This window comes from Ceratina calcarata, unplaced genomic scaffold (genome assembly GCF_001652005.2).
Source record: "Ceratina calcarata isolate Rehan_Ccalc_2016 unplaced genomic scaffold, ASM165200v1 scaffold291.2, whole genome shotgun sequence".
Lineage (NCBI taxonomy): Eukaryota > Metazoa > Arthropoda > Insecta > Hymenoptera > Apidae > Ceratina > Ceratina calcarata.
This window is the reverse complement of record NW_017151492.1, coordinates 1178057-1200231: the sequence shown is the minus strand read 5'-3', so window position 1 is coordinate 1200231 and position 22175 is coordinate 1178057. Positions and strand designations below refer to the sequence as shown.

General features: G+C 41.6%; 1 protein-coding gene across 3 annotated transcripts in view; it reads right to left on the bottom strand.

The window, feature by feature from the left end:
- Positions 1-1525: 1525 nt before the first annotated feature.
- Positions 1526-22175, bottom strand: part of Sol1 (CUB domain-containing protein Sol1) — a 326068-nt gene continuing 305418 nt past the window's right edge. For all 3 annotated transcript variants that reach the window (XM_026812599.1, XM_018022676.2, XM_026812600.1), the window contains 3 exons: positions 14309-14522; positions 10567-10814; positions 1526-5365 (listed from right to left, as the gene is read on the bottom strand). In XM_026812599.1, the coding sequence (XP_026668400.1) occupies positions 5295-5365; positions 10567-10814; positions 14309-14522 (533 nt within the window). In that variant the 3' untranslated portion in view covers positions 1526-5294. The remainder of the gene's footprint in view (positions 5366-10566; positions 10815-14308; positions 14523-22175) is intronic.

Below are 22175 nucleotides of genomic sequence, written 5' to 3'. Positions count from 1 at the left end.
GATAAAATGTGATAGCGCAGATAAGTCCTGTTTGATAAAAATTCGAGGAACAGAATATTCCATACGTTTTACTATCTCACATTTATTTTAAAAACGAATTATAATTCTCTTTTATTATTTGTAGCAAGTTTAATCGTGAGTTTTGTAATAATTAATTATTCTATTCACTGTAGCATAAATATTTCTTGTCCTATTATTAAATTTTCATTCACGCTCCACGAAAAGTCGAGGTTACTAAGAAAATTGCATAATGAAATACATTAAGTCTTCTTTTCCACTGGTTTACACCTTACTTTCGTCAAGACCGAATTACTAGGAAGCGCATCAAGAATGCAATTCATGTCCTGCAGTAAATCAACGCGCATTAGTCGCAGAGAAGACCTCATGAAATCTGATGCATTTCATTTAGACGTAGCGAACCAGAATATTAAACATTAAAGTTTGACAACGCAGACAGATTTCGTCAAATATTGCGAATTTTGGACGAAGTATTGATTCGCGAAATAGCTGAATAAAATCTCGAATGAAGGTTGAATAGTAAAACGAATGACTGCCTTAATGATATTCTCTCAATATTAACAGAATATTTCTTTCACAAAGTACTATGTTTTTGTTAATTGCCCGGCGGTTTTACGTGAACCTTTCACGAACTGACTCGCGTAACCAAATTGGTTCTTTACGGTCACATCTTCCGTGTAAAAAAATAATTACGTTCAAATTCAGTGAGGTTTCACTGCCGCACGGACGCTCGCATGCTGCGGTGGCAACGCGCCACGTCGTTTCCGCTGACGTCCGTCCGTGTTCTAATTGCTCTAGATAATTATCTCAAACAATTCTACTCAGACGTCTACGACGACGCGAGGCGGGCATTCTCATTTCACAGCTCTTTAAGAGCTGAAGCGGTGGATCTTCTCTTGGTTAACGATCCCGCGAACGCTGCGCGCCGAGGAATTTCACCAACGATTTACCTGGTATGGCAGCCTTATACCTTCGGGCAAAACCGAGCGCGGGACTATAGAAAAAGACCGAGTAATGTGGGTTGCGAAATTGACGAACAGGTTTTAGCGGTAAATCCACAAAGCGGTTCTACGAGTATCAGGAAGTTCCCATCTATTTGATATTCTGGTTGGACGGCGTTATCGATAGAAACGGCCAACGTTCGATGGCCAGGCCGAGTAACGTCGTTCTCTCGCGAACTTTCGCCAATACGATATTCGCATCCACGTACCTCGAACCATGCAGATATTCAATTCGTTTTATGGAATGGATCATAAGATAGCGGGACACACATACAGCGTGAGAAGCAAATGAAACACGCTTCATCGGAAATAAATTTGGCCGTGAACGAAGTCCGTCTGTATTACTAACGGATAATAAAACTGCCGAGCGTGTCAGTTTTACGATTCGCTTAATCAGTTCCGATGCGAATTTTTATGTAAAAAAAATGTTAAGCACTTACCTTGAATTAATTTCTGTTCGACGTTCTTGGAATCGGTTCGTCGCTATGAATAAAGCATCGGACAAATACAGATCCATATGTTAAGGTTTATTAGGACAGTAACGATGATTGCATTACAGTTCAGTAACTTATGCGTGAGATGTTTCGGCAAGAGCCTCAAAACAGAATAAGAAAATACATCCGCCGGCAGCGGATACCATAGTCGATGCTCCGATCAATGATCGCGCTTTGTCCGGAGCACGACTACGATGCGTTTTTGAACAGTTTTTAACCGCAGGACAAAGTTTCGAGGCGCCCCAGGCGCAACTTTGATAACTCACACAGGTCCCAGTTAATATGCGGCGTGTAAGGATAAAAGTTTTATTTATTTTTATTTATTTTTTCGTTTTATTTCTCTTTTGTTTCTTTGGACTCAGGAACTTACTGCTAGGTCGCCCCTGAACTTCCTGCCTAATTACGGAGCGCTCGGTTGAGTCGTAGATCGCAAGAGGTTGAAGTTACTTTTTTCCTTCATTATTTTTTTTTTTTCTTTCTTTAAATAATAACTATTCGACTAGTTAAGTTCGTCCTTGTACACATAACACCGTCCTTCTTAAATGCATACAAGTATTACGTCTATATCTCCTTTGTGAACTCAACTCGGGCGTCTTCTGTTCTCATCGCGACAAATCAAAACGGAACGCAAACAGTATCGTTTATCTCGTCTACGTTTTAGAAGCGCATACGTATATCGAATTTTTCTTGGCGTTAAGATCCTAAACACGATCGACAAATCTCGTTTTTAATCAAGGCTTCGGCCGCAACGAATGTGACTCGTCTACTTACACCTGAAATCAATGGAGATATGCGGAATAGGGTGTGCAACGGAACGGAAAAAAAATTAGTAAACTCCGTTTCGGATCACCGATCGGTCACGACTTATCATTTTTCAATTTGAATACGTCACGTACCGGGCTTATCCGTACGTGCGCGGCGCATGCCGATATAATATAGACGACAGCAACTCGAAATCGATTAAATGTAACAGCATTTACAACACGTGGTAATTACATGCGGATATCTTGCTGATAGTGCCAATTCGGGTGTACAACTTCCTAATAGTCATCTGTCCATCCTTACCTCTCAATAGACAACGTATAAATAACAATGAACGGAAGTGACAACTGTTCGTATAATATCGTACAGTCCACCCTTTTACTCACGCGCGCAGAACAGACGTTCAAATCGTTAATACCACAGTCACACACATCTCACCCTCTCTCTCTCGTTTCGTCATCGCTCGCTTACAAATCAACTAGAAACTCGGGAGAAGTAGTTAACGTATTATAAACCTATTAAAAAATACTCACAGTAGTGTCTAACATACACAATGACAGTATTGCTACTTATCTTTATGTACCGCCGGGATACATACGTTTGACATCGAATCCGTGAGAGTCCGATTCGATTCAATCATCCCCTTTCGACGTTCGAACGTCGTCGAGTGGTCGTTCATTTTGGTTACACGATGCACGTGACACGTACTCGATTGACGATTGCCATAATAATTGTTAAAGCCACACCCCGTTCCTGCCGCTGACTATGATCCCCCCCCCCGCGCCGCGATAAGCTCGGAAAAGTGGGTCTGGCTTATAGCTTACTTACAGTTCGGCCGGTGAAATAGTTTTTCGGGAAAAGGGGGCGAACCTTTGTGCGATAAAGTTCCGGCGAACTATCGTTAACTTTGACGTTAATGACTTTCTGCATCGGCATGGCGTGTGGCGACGTACCGATACATTTCGCCGATACCACCCTCCGTTATACTGGCCGCATTGATCGTTAAACATTGATCCTTATTGATTGCACTTTAAGTGGAGAAGTTTGAACACAAAAGTTCGGTGTGTATCGCGTTTTACCTCATCAAACCTTATCAACCGCAACTTTTCAACGCTGTTTTCTTTTCATTAAAACCGCGGCTGCCTGTACGTCTCCCGTTCCGTCTTGTTTCGGCTGATAATGTTGCTCGTTACAGAGTTATTTAATCATTGTCCAAGTGTGTCGCTCGCTGCCAGTTCGAACGTAGCTTGCGTACCAAGTGAAGATCGGAAATTGGAGAAAGTCAAGCGGCGAGAGAAATGATAAAGACCGACGGAAAATATTATTACTGTTCGTGCGAGTGTGACTACGGTCATAGTTTAAAGAGTTATCTAAATTCATAAAAAAATACAGATATACACATTGTGTCTCGACAGCTATGCTACGTAAAACTATTTATATGCATTTCCGAGCAATTAGTTGATGTAAGAAAATAACTATGAAGAAAGAAACAAATCTATCGCTTCTTGATTATTTCTATATCGGATTCAGAAAATCATTTCAAACTATTTTTACGACAACCAGCATAGCAACAATTTCTCCTGATCAATCATTAATGTCATTGCTGATTCTTTAAACTCTCTTTAGTATCCAACCCTTCGATTCAATAATCATTAACGTTACTCGTCTCAGTAATCGAACACATGCATATACTTCCTTCAAATAGTTTTACCTCGCTTGGCTCGCGGAATTCGTATCGCGTTCGGTATTTTTCTCGTCATTTCCCTGGCTGATTTCGCGTGACACGTAATTCGTAACCGTTCAGGCCAACTATTGTTCGCGTCACGAATCACTATTCCTCTCGCGAATAGATCAGACTTGTATTCGTTCTCTAATAAAACTAATCGGTAAGAAGGAATGGAAACATCACAGTCATATAGAGGATGTAATAATAAATACGTTCGTAGTGTACTTAGGAAGGCGATATACTCTTGTTTCACTATGACTTTCGAGTGAATTTCTTCGGACAGATAGTTTTTCTTCATCTTTACAGCGATTTAATAAATTCGTTTCCGTACGAGGAGAAAAACATTAACAATTCAGCACTTTTGGGTACGTTCATGCTACCAACAAATTATAGACTTATTACCACCTGTTTATACAACTCTCGTAATATTCTTTCCTCGTGTTACGTGCTCGTTAAGTGTACTAACGGGTAACGCGGTTACAAAGTTAAAACGTTATGAAATATTCAGCGTGTGCATACAGCATGGCGATAAGTAACACACGAGCCTTTCGCTATTGAAATACGTCGGAACGATTGAAGCAAGTAATCGATTACGATAATAAGGGACCCTTATAACTAATCGTTAAAGCTTCTAAATAATCGAGAAAACTTTTACTTTTCATTGTACACATTATAAATCATTGGAACATCATTGAGCAAGCCTATTGGGGTCAACATGTTAAAACGTTTTTACAGCAAAAGTTTTCTAAGGAAAGGACGTAAAAAAGAAAATAGAAGAAATAAAACACTGCCTACCACTCATCATTCTGCACACATTCCTGAAGGTTCATAGCTCATTGCGTTCTCTCATCACGAGTCTTCCCCCTGCGTAACATCGAACATCCTTTTCCTTTTATTGCCAATACTTTTCTCCGTGATGGTCGTAGTAAAATGATGGAGAATGATCGGTCGTCGGATTAGTGCGGTGACACAGATCTAATAAATGAATCATGATGTCGCGCGCTCGCTTGTGTGTGTTTATGTGTTTGTGTATGTGTGTGTGTATGTGTGTGTTGTGCGTGTAAGAACGTATCATCGTGTATATGTATATATAATCTATATATCATCTACGCGGATCGACTCTGGTGGTGTGCCCTCGGCAATTTTCATCGGCGCGATGAAACGATGTAGACCGCACGCTTTCCTTGGCGCTCCATACATAATAGAGGATTTTCGATGGTTCCTGTCCTCGAAGTTATATGTAGTTTCGTTGTAAATTGAGCCCAGACTCGTCCAAGTAGTTACCGATCGTGATTAAAGCGGAACTCGGCCGAGGAGAAAGGGGCTCGTGAACAGCAGCATCGCCAGCACCGTGATCGTTGCACCTTTAACAAAAAACAAGTGAACCGAGCAGACCCGGTGATTACACCTTGACACGATCGAGGTAACAAGCTTTTAAAAATCTCTTTATATCGCCCCAGAGGAGGGTCATGTAGACAACGTTAAGAAAGAACGGATGCACGACGACGCGAAGCGATAACAGGCGTTCGCGATAAAGCAAATAACTGCCGCGACCATGCGGCGTCCGCTTCCCCTCAAGTCTTCCCGCGAAATACCCGTTTAGCGAGAACGACCGAGATACGAGCTGGAAAATACTTTCCATATAATTGTTCGGCGCGAATCCATTTAAAAATAATTCCCGAAATGATCTATGCGAGAATAATGGCGCGTGGCCAATTCGTGATCCTGACGATTTACGCGCGGACGGATGACACTCTCCTCGCATTTATTTTTCGCCATCCCGGCACTTTTTTTTCCAACCTTTTGGCACAGAAAACATTATTGCGCGGCTCGTAATTGATTACTTTATAATTTGGTTATTCACCCTTCGTGCACAAAATTCGTCCCCAGAATAATTTAAGCGTTACACCCTCGCCATCGTGTCATGTAACTAGGCCGCGCTTGTTACTGATTTATTTAACGTCACGTTTCCTGCGTGATGAATAATTATTTTCTATAGATAATTAACCGAAATTATAGAGAGTAACTGTCGAACAAGAGACGCAAATAAATCCGGCTGCTAGAAAAACATTCAGTCCCTTAACATACGGACACAATGCATTGTAAGAGATATCAAGAAGTAGTAATTGTATGTCACTGGATAAGGAAGAAAAATAGTACGTCAAGGTAAATAAATTAAATTCCTTTCCCCCAGTTTCGTAATTAAAATCGTACTTAATCAAGAACAGCGCTTAAGATCTTATCAGCCGCTGTCAGGTTTTTGTAAATGCTATACAATGCGAGCAATTCTTAAGCTCGAAACGACATAATTCCATTGTTATTCTATGGAACAATTAAGCTCCTCGTAATCGATTGTAATTAATTTTTCGTCCGGGAGCAATGACTCCCCGTTCCAATTTCCACCCCAGTCATTTCTACGAGTCCCCGCACACGCCGTAAGTAGACTTAGGCCGCCTGAAACGACGCATAACGCGATACAGTTTCGCGGGTAACGGGGAAGGGAACGCAACATTCCGGCCGTCGTTAATTTGCATCGCAAACGAGCTGCCGGGATTTTCGTTGTAATACAGACATTGGGAAAAATCCTCTGCCAGAGCTTGAACGTACGCCTTCAGAGTAATTGCGTTCGAAGGCACGCCCGAGAGGAAAAAGAAGAGCCGGGAGGAAAAAATTGCCGGGAGTACGAAACGAGCAACGACTTCTGTTTCATAATGAATCGGGACCGTTGCGCAATTTCCCGCTCGCGGTAAATATTAAAGACCAATGATGTAATCAGGAATATCGAACCTCCCCGCCTGAAATTCGTCGTCTTGCGAAAACGGTGGGACGCACGGATTCCAAGAGAATCCTATCCGGCATCAATGGCTATATAAATACGCCGCGCCCGTGTTCTATTTACAGTTTGTTTCAAAAACAATGCTCGTCGGATTCAATTTTATCAGTCTCTCCCACGAGTATACGAGGCGCATGATAATTGACTCGGTTCAGTTTCGCCGGATCCGCTTTCCCACTGTTTCTTCTTTTAATTTTCGTTTGTCTCTCTCTCCGGTTCTTCGGTTAGTTCCATTAGCAGTCAGAGTCCGTACGAGGAAAATCGAGTCGAACGCATTAATTACTTTCATGATCGACTAAATTGCGCGGGCCGATGCTAGCCAATTGTACTGTTTCTCTTCTATATCCACGCACCACTGCTACTCGTTCGCCTACATCCATGCAATTTTCCTTTTAATTTACCGTCCAATTTCTTTTGCGACTATTTTTTTCCGACGATTCTTATTGACTCGTTTATCTCATCGGATTTTTATTTTTCAAACCGTTTAGTCTGCTCAAACCAGCTTCTATCGGCAATTTACAAACTTGCATGGCTCGCAATTAAATGCATCGACCCGGTTCACGGGCCTACTAAGTTCTTTCGTTTCAACTCTTCGCGGACGTCGTTACACGAATATTGTATTCGCGGGTTCGGTCCCGCTCATTAAAAGTTTTTGAGGGATTGAATTCGCAAAATTACGGCGGCGGCGTGCCGATAAACAACAAGAATCGAGTAACGACGGTGAACGGAGAGAAATTACGGGATTTCGGTGAATGTCGCGAATTAAGCGGCATTTTAATATCAATGGAGGAATATTATTTTCCGCGGACACGGTAGCTCGTAACAAGGAGAATTTTCGTAACGGGGCAGGCTGATTCAGTTTGCATTAATGCCAAAGTTAGCAGCATGAACTTCCGCTTTCATTAGACGCACGCCATAGATGCAGTGAGCGTAACGTTTCGCATTTAATATGTCATTAGATAAATTAAATTCATTCAATTAATAATAACAGCGTATACGTACCGATATAAACGCGAGCTTTTGATCGAATACGCCATTACGGTCACCGCGCTGACACGTTATTAATTATTCTATTTCTGTTTCGGTCGCTCGATCATTTCCCGATCGTCAAGACGACTTGTTGATCTCCCTCATATTCTCCGATTTTTAATTTACCACCGTTTTTTTTACATGCAAATGTAATTAGTTTTCTCGCAAGGACGATTTCGAAGATTATATCGCAATCCTGTTACGGTATAATTTCGATGCCATTTAATTCTCACGGGTTTCAATTGAAACCGACTCCTACCCACCTGTCTCGATTTTTTCCCATGGAATTAATTTGTTCGCCAATTTATTCGCACTATGAAACGCGATGGAATTTTGAATTGTGCGCGATAATCGATGCCTGTTAATTAATTCATTAATTATACCGGCGAATCCTAAAACGAATTTTCTCGCTCCCACCGTCTGGCAAAGATGGAATTGTAAATGACAAGAGTTTTGTAAATTGTAAATATAAGAGACACGCGTGTCATGTTCGTTCCTACTTTTCTTAAATATGAATAATACAGGTGAACCCTTAGTACGTCTGCGCGAATGGTAGAAAAATAAGACATCTGGCAATTTAGCATATGTCGTCTCAAAGGTTTCCGGGAGTTTGTTCGGCTTTCCCTTTATATTCCGGAAACTTGATTCTTGTTTTTACGATTGGTTTGTATTCCACGCTTTACATTGCGTCTGAATTTAGAAAAAGGAACAACGAGCCCGCGTACGTCCCGCTATCTTTTCCTCTCCTCCCCTGTTTGTTTCACCGTGTTATCAACCAAAGGATACGGTGTACACGTAATATCATGAAAACGAAAGAAGGTAGCCTCTTTTGTGACGGCTCGCAAAGGAAGCGTTTTAAAATAAAAATTTCACCGCACTCGCAGTACGTGTGCCGAATATAAACGCTTCTTTCGCCCAGGAACTTTTGTTCCATTGATATTCACTGTTTGCGCTAAAATATTATCACAGTATTATATGTAATTTCTGTCGTCTCTCCCGTCACCGTTCACCGTATTCGTATTGTATTTTATTTCTATAGAAACTCTCCACACGACTTTCGACACGGGCTATAAAATGAATGGGGAATTGTTCCTCTTTTTATTCGTGAATTAAATAAACAACTGGTTCTATACGACGGGAAACTTTTTTTTCCCAAAGGCTGTACATTAACAACGGAGGTAAACGCGATGGGGAAATTCGAACGCTATATACGGGCTATATGTGTCCTGGTTATATTTGTATAACTTTCGCGGAGCTTAATTCGTGATTCACTAACCCTTCCGCGCTTTATTCATATCCACGTTTAGGTATACGCCCCGACGACGACGGCCGCGCTTAAAATTACAAGACCCTCGCGGGTACGGCGGGAAGCGTGTTAGGCAGATCCCATTATCCGTTTTCCAGTTCGCACGCAAATCTCACACTCTCTTGATTCGTTCGATCTACGTACGATTAAAGCAAACGAATCCGTCCTCCTCGAGTGATTTAATAATGGGCGTAGGTACACAAAAATTCGATTTCCTCTATCAATATCTGCAGGGCGTAGCCGGTAGCTAGGCGCGTTCGTCTATCGCAAATCCTCTTATAAATCGTGTATAATCTTTTTTACACCGACGCGTGCTTCCGCTTTTTTCAGATGTAAACTGTCGATTATTCATGGGATTGTGCGCGATAAACCGGTGAACTCTCGGACCCGTGAGCGGGGGTTTTGACTTTTTTTTGTTAAGCCGTGCTGACCTTTCGTTTCGCGTATGTGCGAGAGAAATGTATCCGGACTTTTCTACGGTTTTAGCCTCCTTTCGTAGGGCGCGCGTGCGGGAATATTAAAACGCACACGCGCTGCACGGGAAATCATAACGGGATGTTTGCATTGCAAACTACGGTTTCGTGAGCGTCACTAACTTCGTATCGCGTTTCTAAGGTCTCGTATCAGCTGCACCGAATCGATTCTTTCATTAGAATACGTATCTCGCTGCTCGAAAAGTTTGGAGCACGTTCTGACCTCAAAACGAACGGAAGTCTCCCAGTAAAAAATTGTTTAATATCCCGCATTACATTTACTTACTACGTACGCTTGTGCTGCGTAAACTTTCCCAATACGTTTGAAATCAATTAAATTTTCCACAGGACAGGTGTGCATTTTACTTTATGAAACAAATCCGATTTAATTCGTCATGCTATTTTTATGTAAAACGTAGGATCGCGGCAGTAATTATTTGTATTATTTCTCAATTTGTTTGCATCCTCGCATAATTACGCGAATGTAAAAATAACTGTAGCGCACGTGAATTCCATTATTTTAAATGTCGCGTCGCGTACTCGCTGAATGCATCAACATCTCGGTCGTCGCCACGCGTACGTGGTTGTACGTATAATATTGAAACAACATTTCCCCTCTCCTTCCCCCCGGAAATAAAAAATATGCGATTGCAGCGCTCGCGCGCGCGTAATTATATGCGTTTTATTTATGCAAAATAATATCGCGTGCGCCTACATTAAACAACAACGTATTTGAATTTCCTTTTGTACAATCAGCGGTATCGCATTAGTATTTTTTAGAAATTCTATTTTAATTAGCTTGTCGCCGGGCGGAAATTAACCCGAGGCGTGAAGAAACGGGCGGGGGCGGGGGTCGAGGTGGCGTGTAAAAATTTCGTGTACGAAAGTTAGTCGCCGAGAAAAAAAAGCCGTGTTTAGTTTTACCTTTTAACGTTGTCGCGTTACTCGTCGGCGGCTTTGTCGTATAATTTCCTTCCTCGTCCACAAACACGTAGCTCGCGTTGAATCCCGTTGCGTCGTATCTCTCGTTGCTCTTAAAGGTTACGCGAAAGAACTTTCTATCGCTCTCGACGTCGAATTCCTTTTGTTGCCCGCAATGCCTCGAGTACTTCCGGTCCCTGGACATATAATTGGAAAATTCGACGAAGTCGCTCGCAGACACCGCCTCGCATCTGAAAAATAAATGGTCAATCGTCCATTGTAAAAACACAATTACGATTGTCGAATGGTCGTGCATATTAAAAACAGTTCTGAATCGGTTAATGATTTACGATTGCATATAATTATACGTATATACGTATATAGATAACGCTGCAGAAATTATTATGCTCTTAAGTGAAGGGATTCTCGAGAGCATCGATATCTGCGGACTTGTATAGAATTATATGGAATACGTGGGTACAATGCTAAATGAAAGTTTACACACTTCTCGATATCCTTTATTACGAAAGTCCAGCCCGCTGATAATACCATACGGTTTGTCAGCTGGAGATTTTTAATAACGAGCACGTCTGTATTCATAATGTATTTAAATAAAGTATTTACATTTAATTTTACGCGAGACGTTGGACTGATTAACATGCTTCAGGTTTAATCCGCATCTATCAGCACAATCGTCGTTATTAAAATCGTTCATGCAATGATACTGTCATGTTCCATTATCATAGGACACGTCGGTTTTATTGCATTACAGGTATCGTAAGTATACAGAGCAGGTTGCATAAATATTAATTTATTCATCGAACGGTACATATGTGTCGCGAAGAAATATTCCCTTCTTTGTCGCTGGCCGGCAGACAAGCGCACAGATTTAGAAACCTCATAAATGTTTATGATATCGCCTATTTCAGCGGGGATGACAAGTCCGCCGCGTAAAACCGCGACGCGCTTCTACAATGTATAAAATACAATTGCGGATGTATTATTCAGTAGTGTCCTAAGTTTGTCGCCCGGTTCGGTAAATTTATATTTTCGGTCAGGTCATACGTTACGCAATCACTGGTAAATTGATATACATGGTCGACGACGACGGCGAGCGAGCAGGCGAGGAAGTAAGCAAGCGACGCTGTTGAAATATTCACCTTTCGCGGCGCATATCGAGTAGATTCGAATGATTTTTCTCGGGGGCGACGTAGCGCGCGTTGCTCATAAATTGCTCCCCGTAGCTCGCGCGGGCCCCCCGTCGTCGCGTCGGCAATTCCATAAGTAATTCAATCTTGGCTATTCCCGCGCATAATTCCAGTGCGTGTAAAACGCGTTCTCTTCGCTACGTTCACTGCTCCCGAATCCCTTCGCAATCGGAATATCCATCGGATATTATTCCGTTCCGCGGGAGATTTTCCGACAGACCCTCGCGCTCCATAAATATTTTCTCTCCAGTTGCCTCGGCCAGAGTCAACGGATTCCCGATTACGTAACCCGTGATTAAAAGCTCGGGTACGGGGGCCGTCAGAAATAACACTTTATTTCTGCGCGACTCGAGGCCACACACACGGGCGCAGATGTGTCCGTCGTCGATGTGCCAAGTTCGAAGTTTTTGTTCCATTCCACCGAGCGAAAATAACTTTAATGGCAGCGTGCAACCGGTGCATCGTGCCGGAGTGGAAGCGGAACGTCAAGTCAAACCGCGGGCCAGCAATTGCGGCCGCGGAAATATCAGAAACGCTACGAAGAACCACCACCCGGCGAAATACGAAGCCACGCGTCCTGTAATTAAAGGCGAAAGAACAGCTCCGCGATCGCCGCGGTCCGAATAAATGGCATTGATAACGACGATTTACGCTCGCTCTCCTTCGCGAGGGAATGCATTCACTCCTAGGTAAATAATATATAGCGCTCGTAAGAAATATTGATACGTGAGCGATGGCGCTATTATCACGGACAGCGGAGATATATATCGCGAGCGGCTCCGCTCCTTTCACCGATGACATAAGTGGCAATTCTCGTGATAGATCATCATTCGGTTCTCACGTTTCCAGACATATATTCCGAACTGTTTACCCGTGCCCGGATTTACGGCTTCGAATGTATCTTACCCTTCCTAGATACAGAAACCGAAAGAACGAATGCATCGAAGATCGCGTTGCGCTTCCTTTAATTGAACTCTCGCTCGAACCCACGTGCGTTCTCCAACAGTGAAAAAGGGACTCGGGGAACGCTCCCAATGTTCGAGTTACTCTCCGCTTATACGGAGGCGCGCGCTGCCTGTAATAACAGATGCAAGTGGTCCTTTGGAGGATCTTGATATCGGTCGACCTCGAATTATTAAATTCAGGTCGTGTATCCGAAGAGGGAGCAAAGCAGGAATCGATGAAGTCAGGAGGAGACCTACTTCGTGCTTCCTCTCGGCGTTATTGTTCAAAAGTTCGGCCGAAATCGGAAAAACAGGACTAATTAGCGGCTCCGAGTAATGAACGAACCAACCCGGCCCCGTTACAACATGGTTATTGATGGCGATTTAACACGACCCAATTAGGTTATCGCGTGGCCAGCTTCTTCTCTTTTTTTTTCCCTCCCTCCGGCTAATACTATTACGATTTCGCTTGTCACAATATTGCTTGATGGATTACTACACCCTCGAGTCTAGTTCCCTCCTGAGTTCGATGTCAGCTGTTAATCAGCTTTCCTCGCTAATTGGTCGGCGTGAAGTAAATCCTTCTGAGTCCATTGGTGTTTTCAGTTTCGCTTTGGGGTATCAGTATTCTCTCCGTTCAAACGCAGGATCCTCGCTTCCTGCTATAAGTAGTTCGAAACTTTGTTTGACGCAGTTTGATTTAGTGGACCGTCGAACTGCATCAAGAAGCCTAATCGAACTGTGCCTGGTCTATCGATCCGCTTCTAGTATACTTCTAGTTAGCCGAGGATGCTCACTTTGTCTCACCTCGTCTCGTTGAGTTCGATAACATCAGATTCTGAGACAGGACAAGTATAACTATAATAGCCCATATCTCTTCATTTCCACTTTAGCCAAGATAATATTATTTTCTCAATTGTCACTTTTATTTATCTTCCTCTCTGATGTCGTAAAATTCTTGAAAAAGAATTACTTCTTAAAGCGTGCTCCAGTTTCATACGTCCCACTTTTATTTTGCCCTTTTGAATACAGAATATACCTTACGTCGTAAAAAAATTGAATTCCTACATTATTCAGAGATTCTTGTCTAAATAGCCACAAGCTGTTTTCTTTGAAACTATTATAAAGATAGTAGTTTCTTTCTTTTGTATTACAGGACCTGCGGGGATCTTTTATACTACGAATAACCTCGGTACTTAACTCTCCGGATGGATAACTCTTTTCATGCCCTCTTTCAAAACTTACGACGTTATTTCTTGTTAGATTTGAATTAATAATTAACTTTTTCCAAACTCGGTTCTCTAGAATCTAGTTCAATGCACAGGGAGAATCCAGACTCAGTACTGCTTGTAATATCCTCCACTTATTGATTTTATTAAATCCTTAGAAAATGAAATTTGCTTTTATAAAATACAGAAATATCCACTTAATTGATTAACAATAAAACTGAGTCAGGATTTTTATATTTACGATGTTAATTTAAAGAATGAAATACACGAATTCAAATTTCTTTTATCCTTCACATGCACATATAATTTTTCTATAAATGGATAAGGTCTTAGTCTAAATAATGAACAATAAGTGACAACTTACGGCATCACACCCTCGACGTCGAAGAAGTGGAAATGCAGGTGGACCCGTTCGTTCGGTTGGCCGTTGAAGAAATAATGGCACTCGGTGTTGCGCGGATAAAGGCCGGGATAATTCGGCGAAGCGAACGTGCCATTACGCGTCTCGTTGCTGTTGTAAACGAAGGCGCAGGGAAACTGCGACTGCACCTCCTGCCGTCCCGTCGTTATGCCGAAGTCTGTAACACACACGCGTCGTGGAACAACGTTAGCGTTAAACGTTCCTTAAATCTGCCGGGGGATGCCGGGAATAAACTTTGCCGGCCGAGCAAGTGGAAATAGTCGGCGTGAGGCGCGGCGCCGTGCCATGCCATGCCACTGGCCGCGCCGCGCTCCAACCGGGCAAATACGAGCGTTCCCTTCGGCTCGTTAATTAAATCGCACCTATTTCAGGTATTTAATTGCCGGGAGAAGAAAGTCTCGTAACTTTGAATCGGCCGTCGGATCACCTTTGTTCGAGATTTCTTTCCAACCTCGTTTAATGAGAAATGGTTCGACGGATTTCGAATAAGCGAAATAAGGATTCGTTTATGGGAATAGGATGAGTCAAAGGAACGATTAAACCGTAGCTTCTTCTACCGAATTCGATTGCTTCAGACCTAGTTACTGATATTAGTAGTCGGTGCTGTTGAAACAGTTAAAAAGTATTCACATTCTCTTGTGATTGGTGGATGGCAAGTATTTAATGGGCTTTTTATTGTCCAATAAATTATGGCAGAACACGGGGCCTGGGTAGTAAACGTAAGATTTTAATACGAGGAGTAATGAACGAGCCGCGGTGGAAGAAATATTGTCGAAATTGCATGAACTTTAATTATGACTGTTAATCTTTTCTTTCGTAGCAACTATGAAAATTATAATACAGCTTGAAATATCATCACTGCTATAATAATAACAAGCGTATTGCGTTCTGTGCGTTACGCACGTGTGTGCGTGTAATGGAAGCAGATTCTGATTCCGGAAGTAGTTTTAATCAGGCCGACTGATTATGTTAATACAGGGCCGTGCGAACTCTTATTAGGCATATTTACGTGTTATTTGATCATTTCGAATGTGTGCATTACCTCGGCGTTTCTCCACTTGGCTTGGTTCAATAAATATTGACATTCGCTAATGAACAGTCATGTGCCGAAATATAAAGCATCGCGATAATAATCGATATATCGTAACGTGATAGGCATTAATAAACAATAGGGAGTATAATTGCTTACGTATTATTAACTAGATACCGAAAATCAAGCGGGAGAGCAATTGCCTCAATTTGTCAATGAATAAACATCTCCTACATGATCGTCGCATCCATCTGAATGCGAGCCCACCCCCTTGTGTATAATATGACGTATAAATAATATCAGATAATTCAATATACTCCGACGTAGGTCCCCGTTGTTTTTAATAATTCATTAACCTGTCGGTGAATGGAAAAAATACTGGACCGCTTATTCTACAATAACGTCATTGTGATACTTAATCCTGAATGTGCACGATGATTCATCCAAGGAATAATCCTCTCGCGCGATCGTTCGTTCAAAACCGTTTCGTTCGCCGGGAAACGACGAAAGTTTCGCGGCGATTGCAGCCGCTTTACCGGCGACGACACCGCCGTTACCGGAATCGCAACTTGTGAATCTCCGAAAGACCGAACGCTAAAAGCTTCGCGGCGAAATGGGTTAATTATAAGATTGGGTGGGTCGTCAAGCCTCGTTTGAAATCGTTCTCGCGGTATGGCCGGTGCGCGGCGGGCGAGAAGTTCCGAGAAGTTTCTGCGTCAAGTTTGCCAAAGTGTACGTACCTGTGTACCTCTATCAAGCACCGGCGGGAGCATTGCGAAAGTAAGTTCCGTCGGCCGCGATTGTAAACACCTAGGTAATAAGCTTTCGCGGACGCGGCGCACTTTTGCGCTTAGTTAAGTCGCATTTGTTATAACGGGCTGTGGCGGGTGGTCGGGCGTTGCGCCTCGCCTATTCACGGCGTATTGTGCATCGCGAGCAACCCCGGGGAAAGAAAGCGGCTACGTGATAAAGCGTTCCGAAACGCTTCCGGCGAAGTGGCCTCGTTCGAACGTAAACGCCACGCGGAATTGAACTTTTCCTCGCTACCAACGTTCATCGTTAAGCCATTGTAGATGTGCTGACGGGAAAATATTGAGCTCCAGCGGAGACTGGACCGGAGCTTTTATAAAGTTTCATCGACGGTACGGAATCGCAGCGGCTATCACGGTTTCTTCATTGTCCACTGTACTATCGATTCGTGTTTTTAAATTAACAAGTTTGCGTTCCTCGTACATTTCCTGTTATTAGTTTTCTTTTATGTACAAAAAGTGAATATGGTGGAATTCGGAACGAAACTAAATTGTCGTAAAATAGAAAATTTATATTTTTTTTTTTTTAAAAACCAAATACTTTTTACTGCCACTCATTTTAGAGAGACTCTGTGCGTCGCTTACACGTAACTGTGCGCTCGAGGAAGAAGCGAAGAAGAAAGTGGCTGCATGATAAAGTGTTCTGAACGCTTTGAGCAAAGTGATTTCACTTGAAGTAAATGCTACTGGGGCCCTTTATTTCTCCAGGAATAGTCTCCCTTTGCCCGTCAATTTAATTTCCAAGATATTGGACGGTATTTGCAGATACATTAACTAATTAAAAAATATAAAGACATTTTGTTGGTACTGATAATAATTCAAATTGCAATTGAATTCAATAATCTTGTTTAATTTCATACAAGTCCTGCATTTTAGAATAATGGTGCTACGTCAGCGAAGTTGACGTCGAGTCTGACAAGTGCATACTTAATGCAATCTGACTACTTCCTCGACCTACTTGCTTTTCCTAGTAAATTGAAGAATTTTACAGAGATAAGGGAATGTTTTCTATCACATGATACATGCAGACACTCGAATCCAAGGTTTCTAATATATTTCGTTGAATTAATAGTTAAATAGTTCTCTGAAGTGAGAACACGTATTTATAAAATGTAAATCGTATTGCTGATAACTGTTCCGTACAGAAAGCATAGGTTTCATTTAATCACTGAGATTAAGCAGCGTGCTTGATGGTTAGTGCTTAAATTAATGACCACTTGGAAATTCGGTTTGCCGTCGGCCTCAGTGGTTAACTCCTACCAACTGTAGCCCGCCAACCGAATAACCATAATAACTATTGTCAATTAAACATCGGCGAAGCACGGGAATTAGTTAACAAGTAATTAATGACGATTTAATAAAATTACAAGAGTCGAACTTAATTTTACTTGCGCGTCGAAACGAAGGATTTCATCCCGATAGAATAATTCCTAAAATCTATCGCGTTTCAAAACGTTTTCTGAAACGAAACCTGAATCGCGTAGCTTTTATCATTTTTATTTTTTTTTTTTGTTGTGAATAAAATTGTTTTTCTAGAAACAAAATGAACGTGTAAACTTTTACGTTCCATAATGCTTTCATGACGTTTCACTTGTCTCGTGCTACTTTTTAATTCGCTCGTATTTATTTAACGACACATCGATCGTTTTCTTCTCGGTAAACCTTCATTTTACTAAATATTGGCGGGGGAGAGGGCAGGAGATTGCAGTTTCAGAAGTTATAAAAATTTAAACTTCGCTGTTTTCCCGGAAAATAGCGCGCAACCTATTATGAGTTAAGTGGAGTTTCTTCGGAGTGCTTCGAAGCTAAAGATTTTCTTAACAATCACTTATTCGCGTTTAGCGATAGTCATCCGCGCAAAACACACGACGGTCCTTCGAATTTAACTTATTAATTTCCCCTCCGCTCTTTGTATTGTTTATACGCTTGCCAATTCGACGAGAACCGCTGCTTAGACCCGTCCATTGTCAGAGCGCGTAAGAAACTTCGGGGACTAACAATTTATTCTGCTCGGAATTGAAGAGCCCAAGTTTTTATGCCGTCCTCGTGAAAAGCTTCAGCTTTCCATAACGATGTCGTGTCAGTAATTTGGTTGGTTTCACAATGAAAGTACTTGCGACTCGAGCGATCTTATTTATAGCCTTCTGACGTCCTACATAAAAACTGGAATTTTACATAAACTTTTACATGCCTCTGGAACTTCTGTTAACACAGGTATTTTGTTCTCAAATATGCAAATTCTGATTCGCGTCTTGGTTGCAAGCGTCGGGACGAGAATCGAAGTATTATTATAGTAATAAAGTCCGTTTCACCGGTAGTTTCTTAATGTAACGCCGACTTCGTCAAACTTTAAAAGCTAACTCGATTTGATGGACGTGGAACGAGCAATACCAGTTAACCAACAATGTAGTCGTGTATACGTCCGGATATTCTACAACGAAATTGCCTTTGGCTCTTAGTAACTTTTTATTCGATTAACCGAAATGATCCAACTTGCAAGTTTAAACAAATGGAAGTTACCTAATTGGATTCAATTACCGACTCGTTTATACATTATTCCAATAACGAGTGAACAGCCTATCCCTTTAATTCACGAGAAAACGACATAAGAATTGTGTGTAACCATTTTTAAACCGTCTCCCACGCGCCCTCGCAATTATTTAATAATTATTTCAGATTTGCGCGCGGATCTGTTCACGCAATTAACACGCAAGTATGCGAAACCACTCCCGGTGAGACTTTTACGATTGCGGCAGCTCTTGAAGAAATTTCCTGAGCTCGTGCATCAGCGCTAGAGCTTTTGCGAGCAGCATTTAGCATCCGGCATTATGTCTGCACACGAGCCAGAGCCTCCATGCCTCTGGATATACCTCTTGGTGTTTCGCATACTTCCGTTCCTCTTGGCTCGTCTCTATGCTTTTGGAAACAACGAACTTTGTCTCCCGTTGTCTATTCGCTCCCCTTCCCTAACCCCGAATAATGCCTCGCCTCGTGAAAACATGCAGCTCATTTTTCAAAATTTTCATCCGGAATATGAAACTATCTCGAAGATAAAATAATAAGACTGGCTAGAGTGACGTAATATTTGATATCAATAATTATAAAATATATTAGAATGCAGAATGATTTGCATTGAGCAACTATGAATTTCGTTTGAATTAATGTTGATCGAGATAACTTGGAATACTTGATCTCATTGTAGCTTACAGTGCTTATTATATGTAATGCAATACAAGAGAGTTGTATTTCTGTTGCATTGAAGTAATCCAGCTGTCTAACAACAAGTTCTGGAACTTGGTTAGAATACTGCACAATTAAGCACTGACATAAGCCAACGTAATACTGTTTGTAACTGTTCCCTGTTCTACTGAAATGACGGTTCATTGCAAATGTCATTTTTAATATATTGACGAATTAGATGATCATTCCAATATATGGTGGAGATAACATTTAGGAAATTGGATAGAAAAATACTCTATTGTCAGTTAAACAAAGTGGTCAGCATTTAATAGCTTCCTGGATGGCATACGATACAATGGGACGGGAATATCGATTCTATTCATGCCGCAATGCATGGCCGAACGCATACTGACATGTGGTGTAATAATTTCCTATGAAGTCATCGCAATTAGGCACTGTTGACATACATTATTTCCAGAAGAATAATGATCAGTTTAATGATCACAATAATAAAACAATTACGTCGCATTAATTACGTCGTATATAATAAAAGGTAACGCGGGATTGAAATTAATGACGAAATCCTGAATTGACAATTACATCGTTATTATATTTTTGCTGTTAAATAGATGACTTCCGTGTTCCCGGTTACGTTAATGCTACACGATACTTTCAGGTTTTTCAATTGTCGCACCTCTTTTCTCTGAAGAAATTGAATTTGTGACATCGGAAAATGTAGAAGATGAAATTTGTAAAATTTCACTAGGACTAAGCAAACTTACTAAAAAAAAACCGCTGCATTTTATTTGGAATTTAAAATGAGCACAAACAGTTATGAAAGTTTCACGGCCCGACGACTGCCATTGAATTTCATCGTACCGCGTTCTGAAATAACGCAGTCCTCCATGAAACTTAATTCGCGAACAAAAATTTTTTCTTCGCTACCCAAAAAACGAAATTTTTAACGATAATCCCTTTCTTGCCCTGTGGGAATTACGCTGCGTCTGAATTAAACACGTTCAATTGCCCGCGAGCAGGAATAAGCGTTTCACGTTGCATTTTCCCGGCGATAATAATTTACTCTTGTGGAACGCTTCGACTTATCCTAAAAAAACAAAAAAAAAATAATTCGCTGCAACGACCGACGGCTTATTTAACAAAAAATATTTCTTAATTTCCTCTCGAAATTATTTCGCATTCCGCGCGTGTGCATGTATAATTTATACGCTGCGAATGAGTTGCCCGGGCTCGTAAAATTCCACGGAGTTAATTAGCAACGGGAGAGCGCGCGCGCGCGCCCGGGCGAACTCTTTCGAAATCGTCTGACGCGATATTTGCATTTTTCGCGGTATCGTACACGCGCGCATTAGCACGATGGAACGGATGGTTGCGGTCGTTATAATCACTGGCCGATCGAATCGGTTACAAAGCCCGGGTATCATAGCGACGTGCATCTGCTTTTAGTAAATTTTGTTGTCGCTAATGATTGGATAGACCGTAAATATTTGCGCATTATATACATACAGTATATTCCCGGGCCGGGATGCCGGGCACCAAATAACCGCGGATATTGCAGAAACGGTTGATTATTCCTGATTCGAATAACCGATAACGTCTGAAATCAATTCCATTACGATTCGGTCGGCTCGTGTCGTGCGTCCACCGGATGGCTACTACTGATAACTGATAAGACAGTCACGTTGCTGTATCGGTCAGCCGCTGGTAATTTAATTTTTGAACGGTTTTGCATAACAGTTTATTGTACAGACAGATCTGTACGTTTTGCAGAGCACGGAAAAAGGTTGATCTTGGCGTGAGTTCTCTGATTGAAATTCAGCAGGAAATAATTTTACCGCATCCCAAGCGAAAATAGTGTTTGCCTCCTGTTTTATACACCCCCGGGATACGGGCAATCCTTAATTAAGAATTTGTTTTCTCGTCGCGTTCGCACCTGCACGAGTAAATAAACAGGACACGTGACGGTTTACGACTTCCGTCGACTAGAAATTTTACCAATTCAGTTACTCGGGTTCCTCGATCGATTTCTCCGATTCGTGGATTCTTCAAATTCCCGATTGTAAACATATTTGCAAACAGAAGCTACTGATCGCTAATTTTAGCATTATTGAGCTCTAAGAAGTTATACGTATTAAAAAGACGTAAATTTATTGATACAAGGACATTGAATTGTTGATTGAAAATCGTATTAATTGACAGAGGAAGTCAAGACAAAATCGCTTTTGATTTATCCAGATATCTCAATCCATTCCGAAGATACAGGCTTCTAAAGTTTAGACTCGGTATTACTGGCACAGTGACCCAGTTACGCGTAGTATTTGACTGTCTAGACCGGTTGGTAAGGATTAAGGTAGGTCCGTGAGTCGCTTACGAAAACAGTAGCGGCGTCGAAAAAATTATGTTTGCCTTCATGCAACAATATCTCCAGAACCAGAACTCAGATCGAGACGAATCAAACGACATTTTAAGGATGTATTGGCTATACAGTCAATCCCAACAGTTTATGCACTTTAGAAACGCATTTTTTAAAAAGAAATCAGACGTCGGAAGAACATTGCTAATAATAAACAACAAAAAAAAATTTTCGATTTTTCCGAGATTTTTCCAAGGGGTACCCCTTCAATTTCTTCCAAATTTTCGTTTTTGGCCAATAACTCCCAAACCGTTGGACATACGGAAAAATTGCATCAGACCTTTCTTGTAGAGGACGACGAGATCTACAATTTCTGTATAAAAGTTATTCGCTAGCATTAATATTTCACGAGTTATTGAC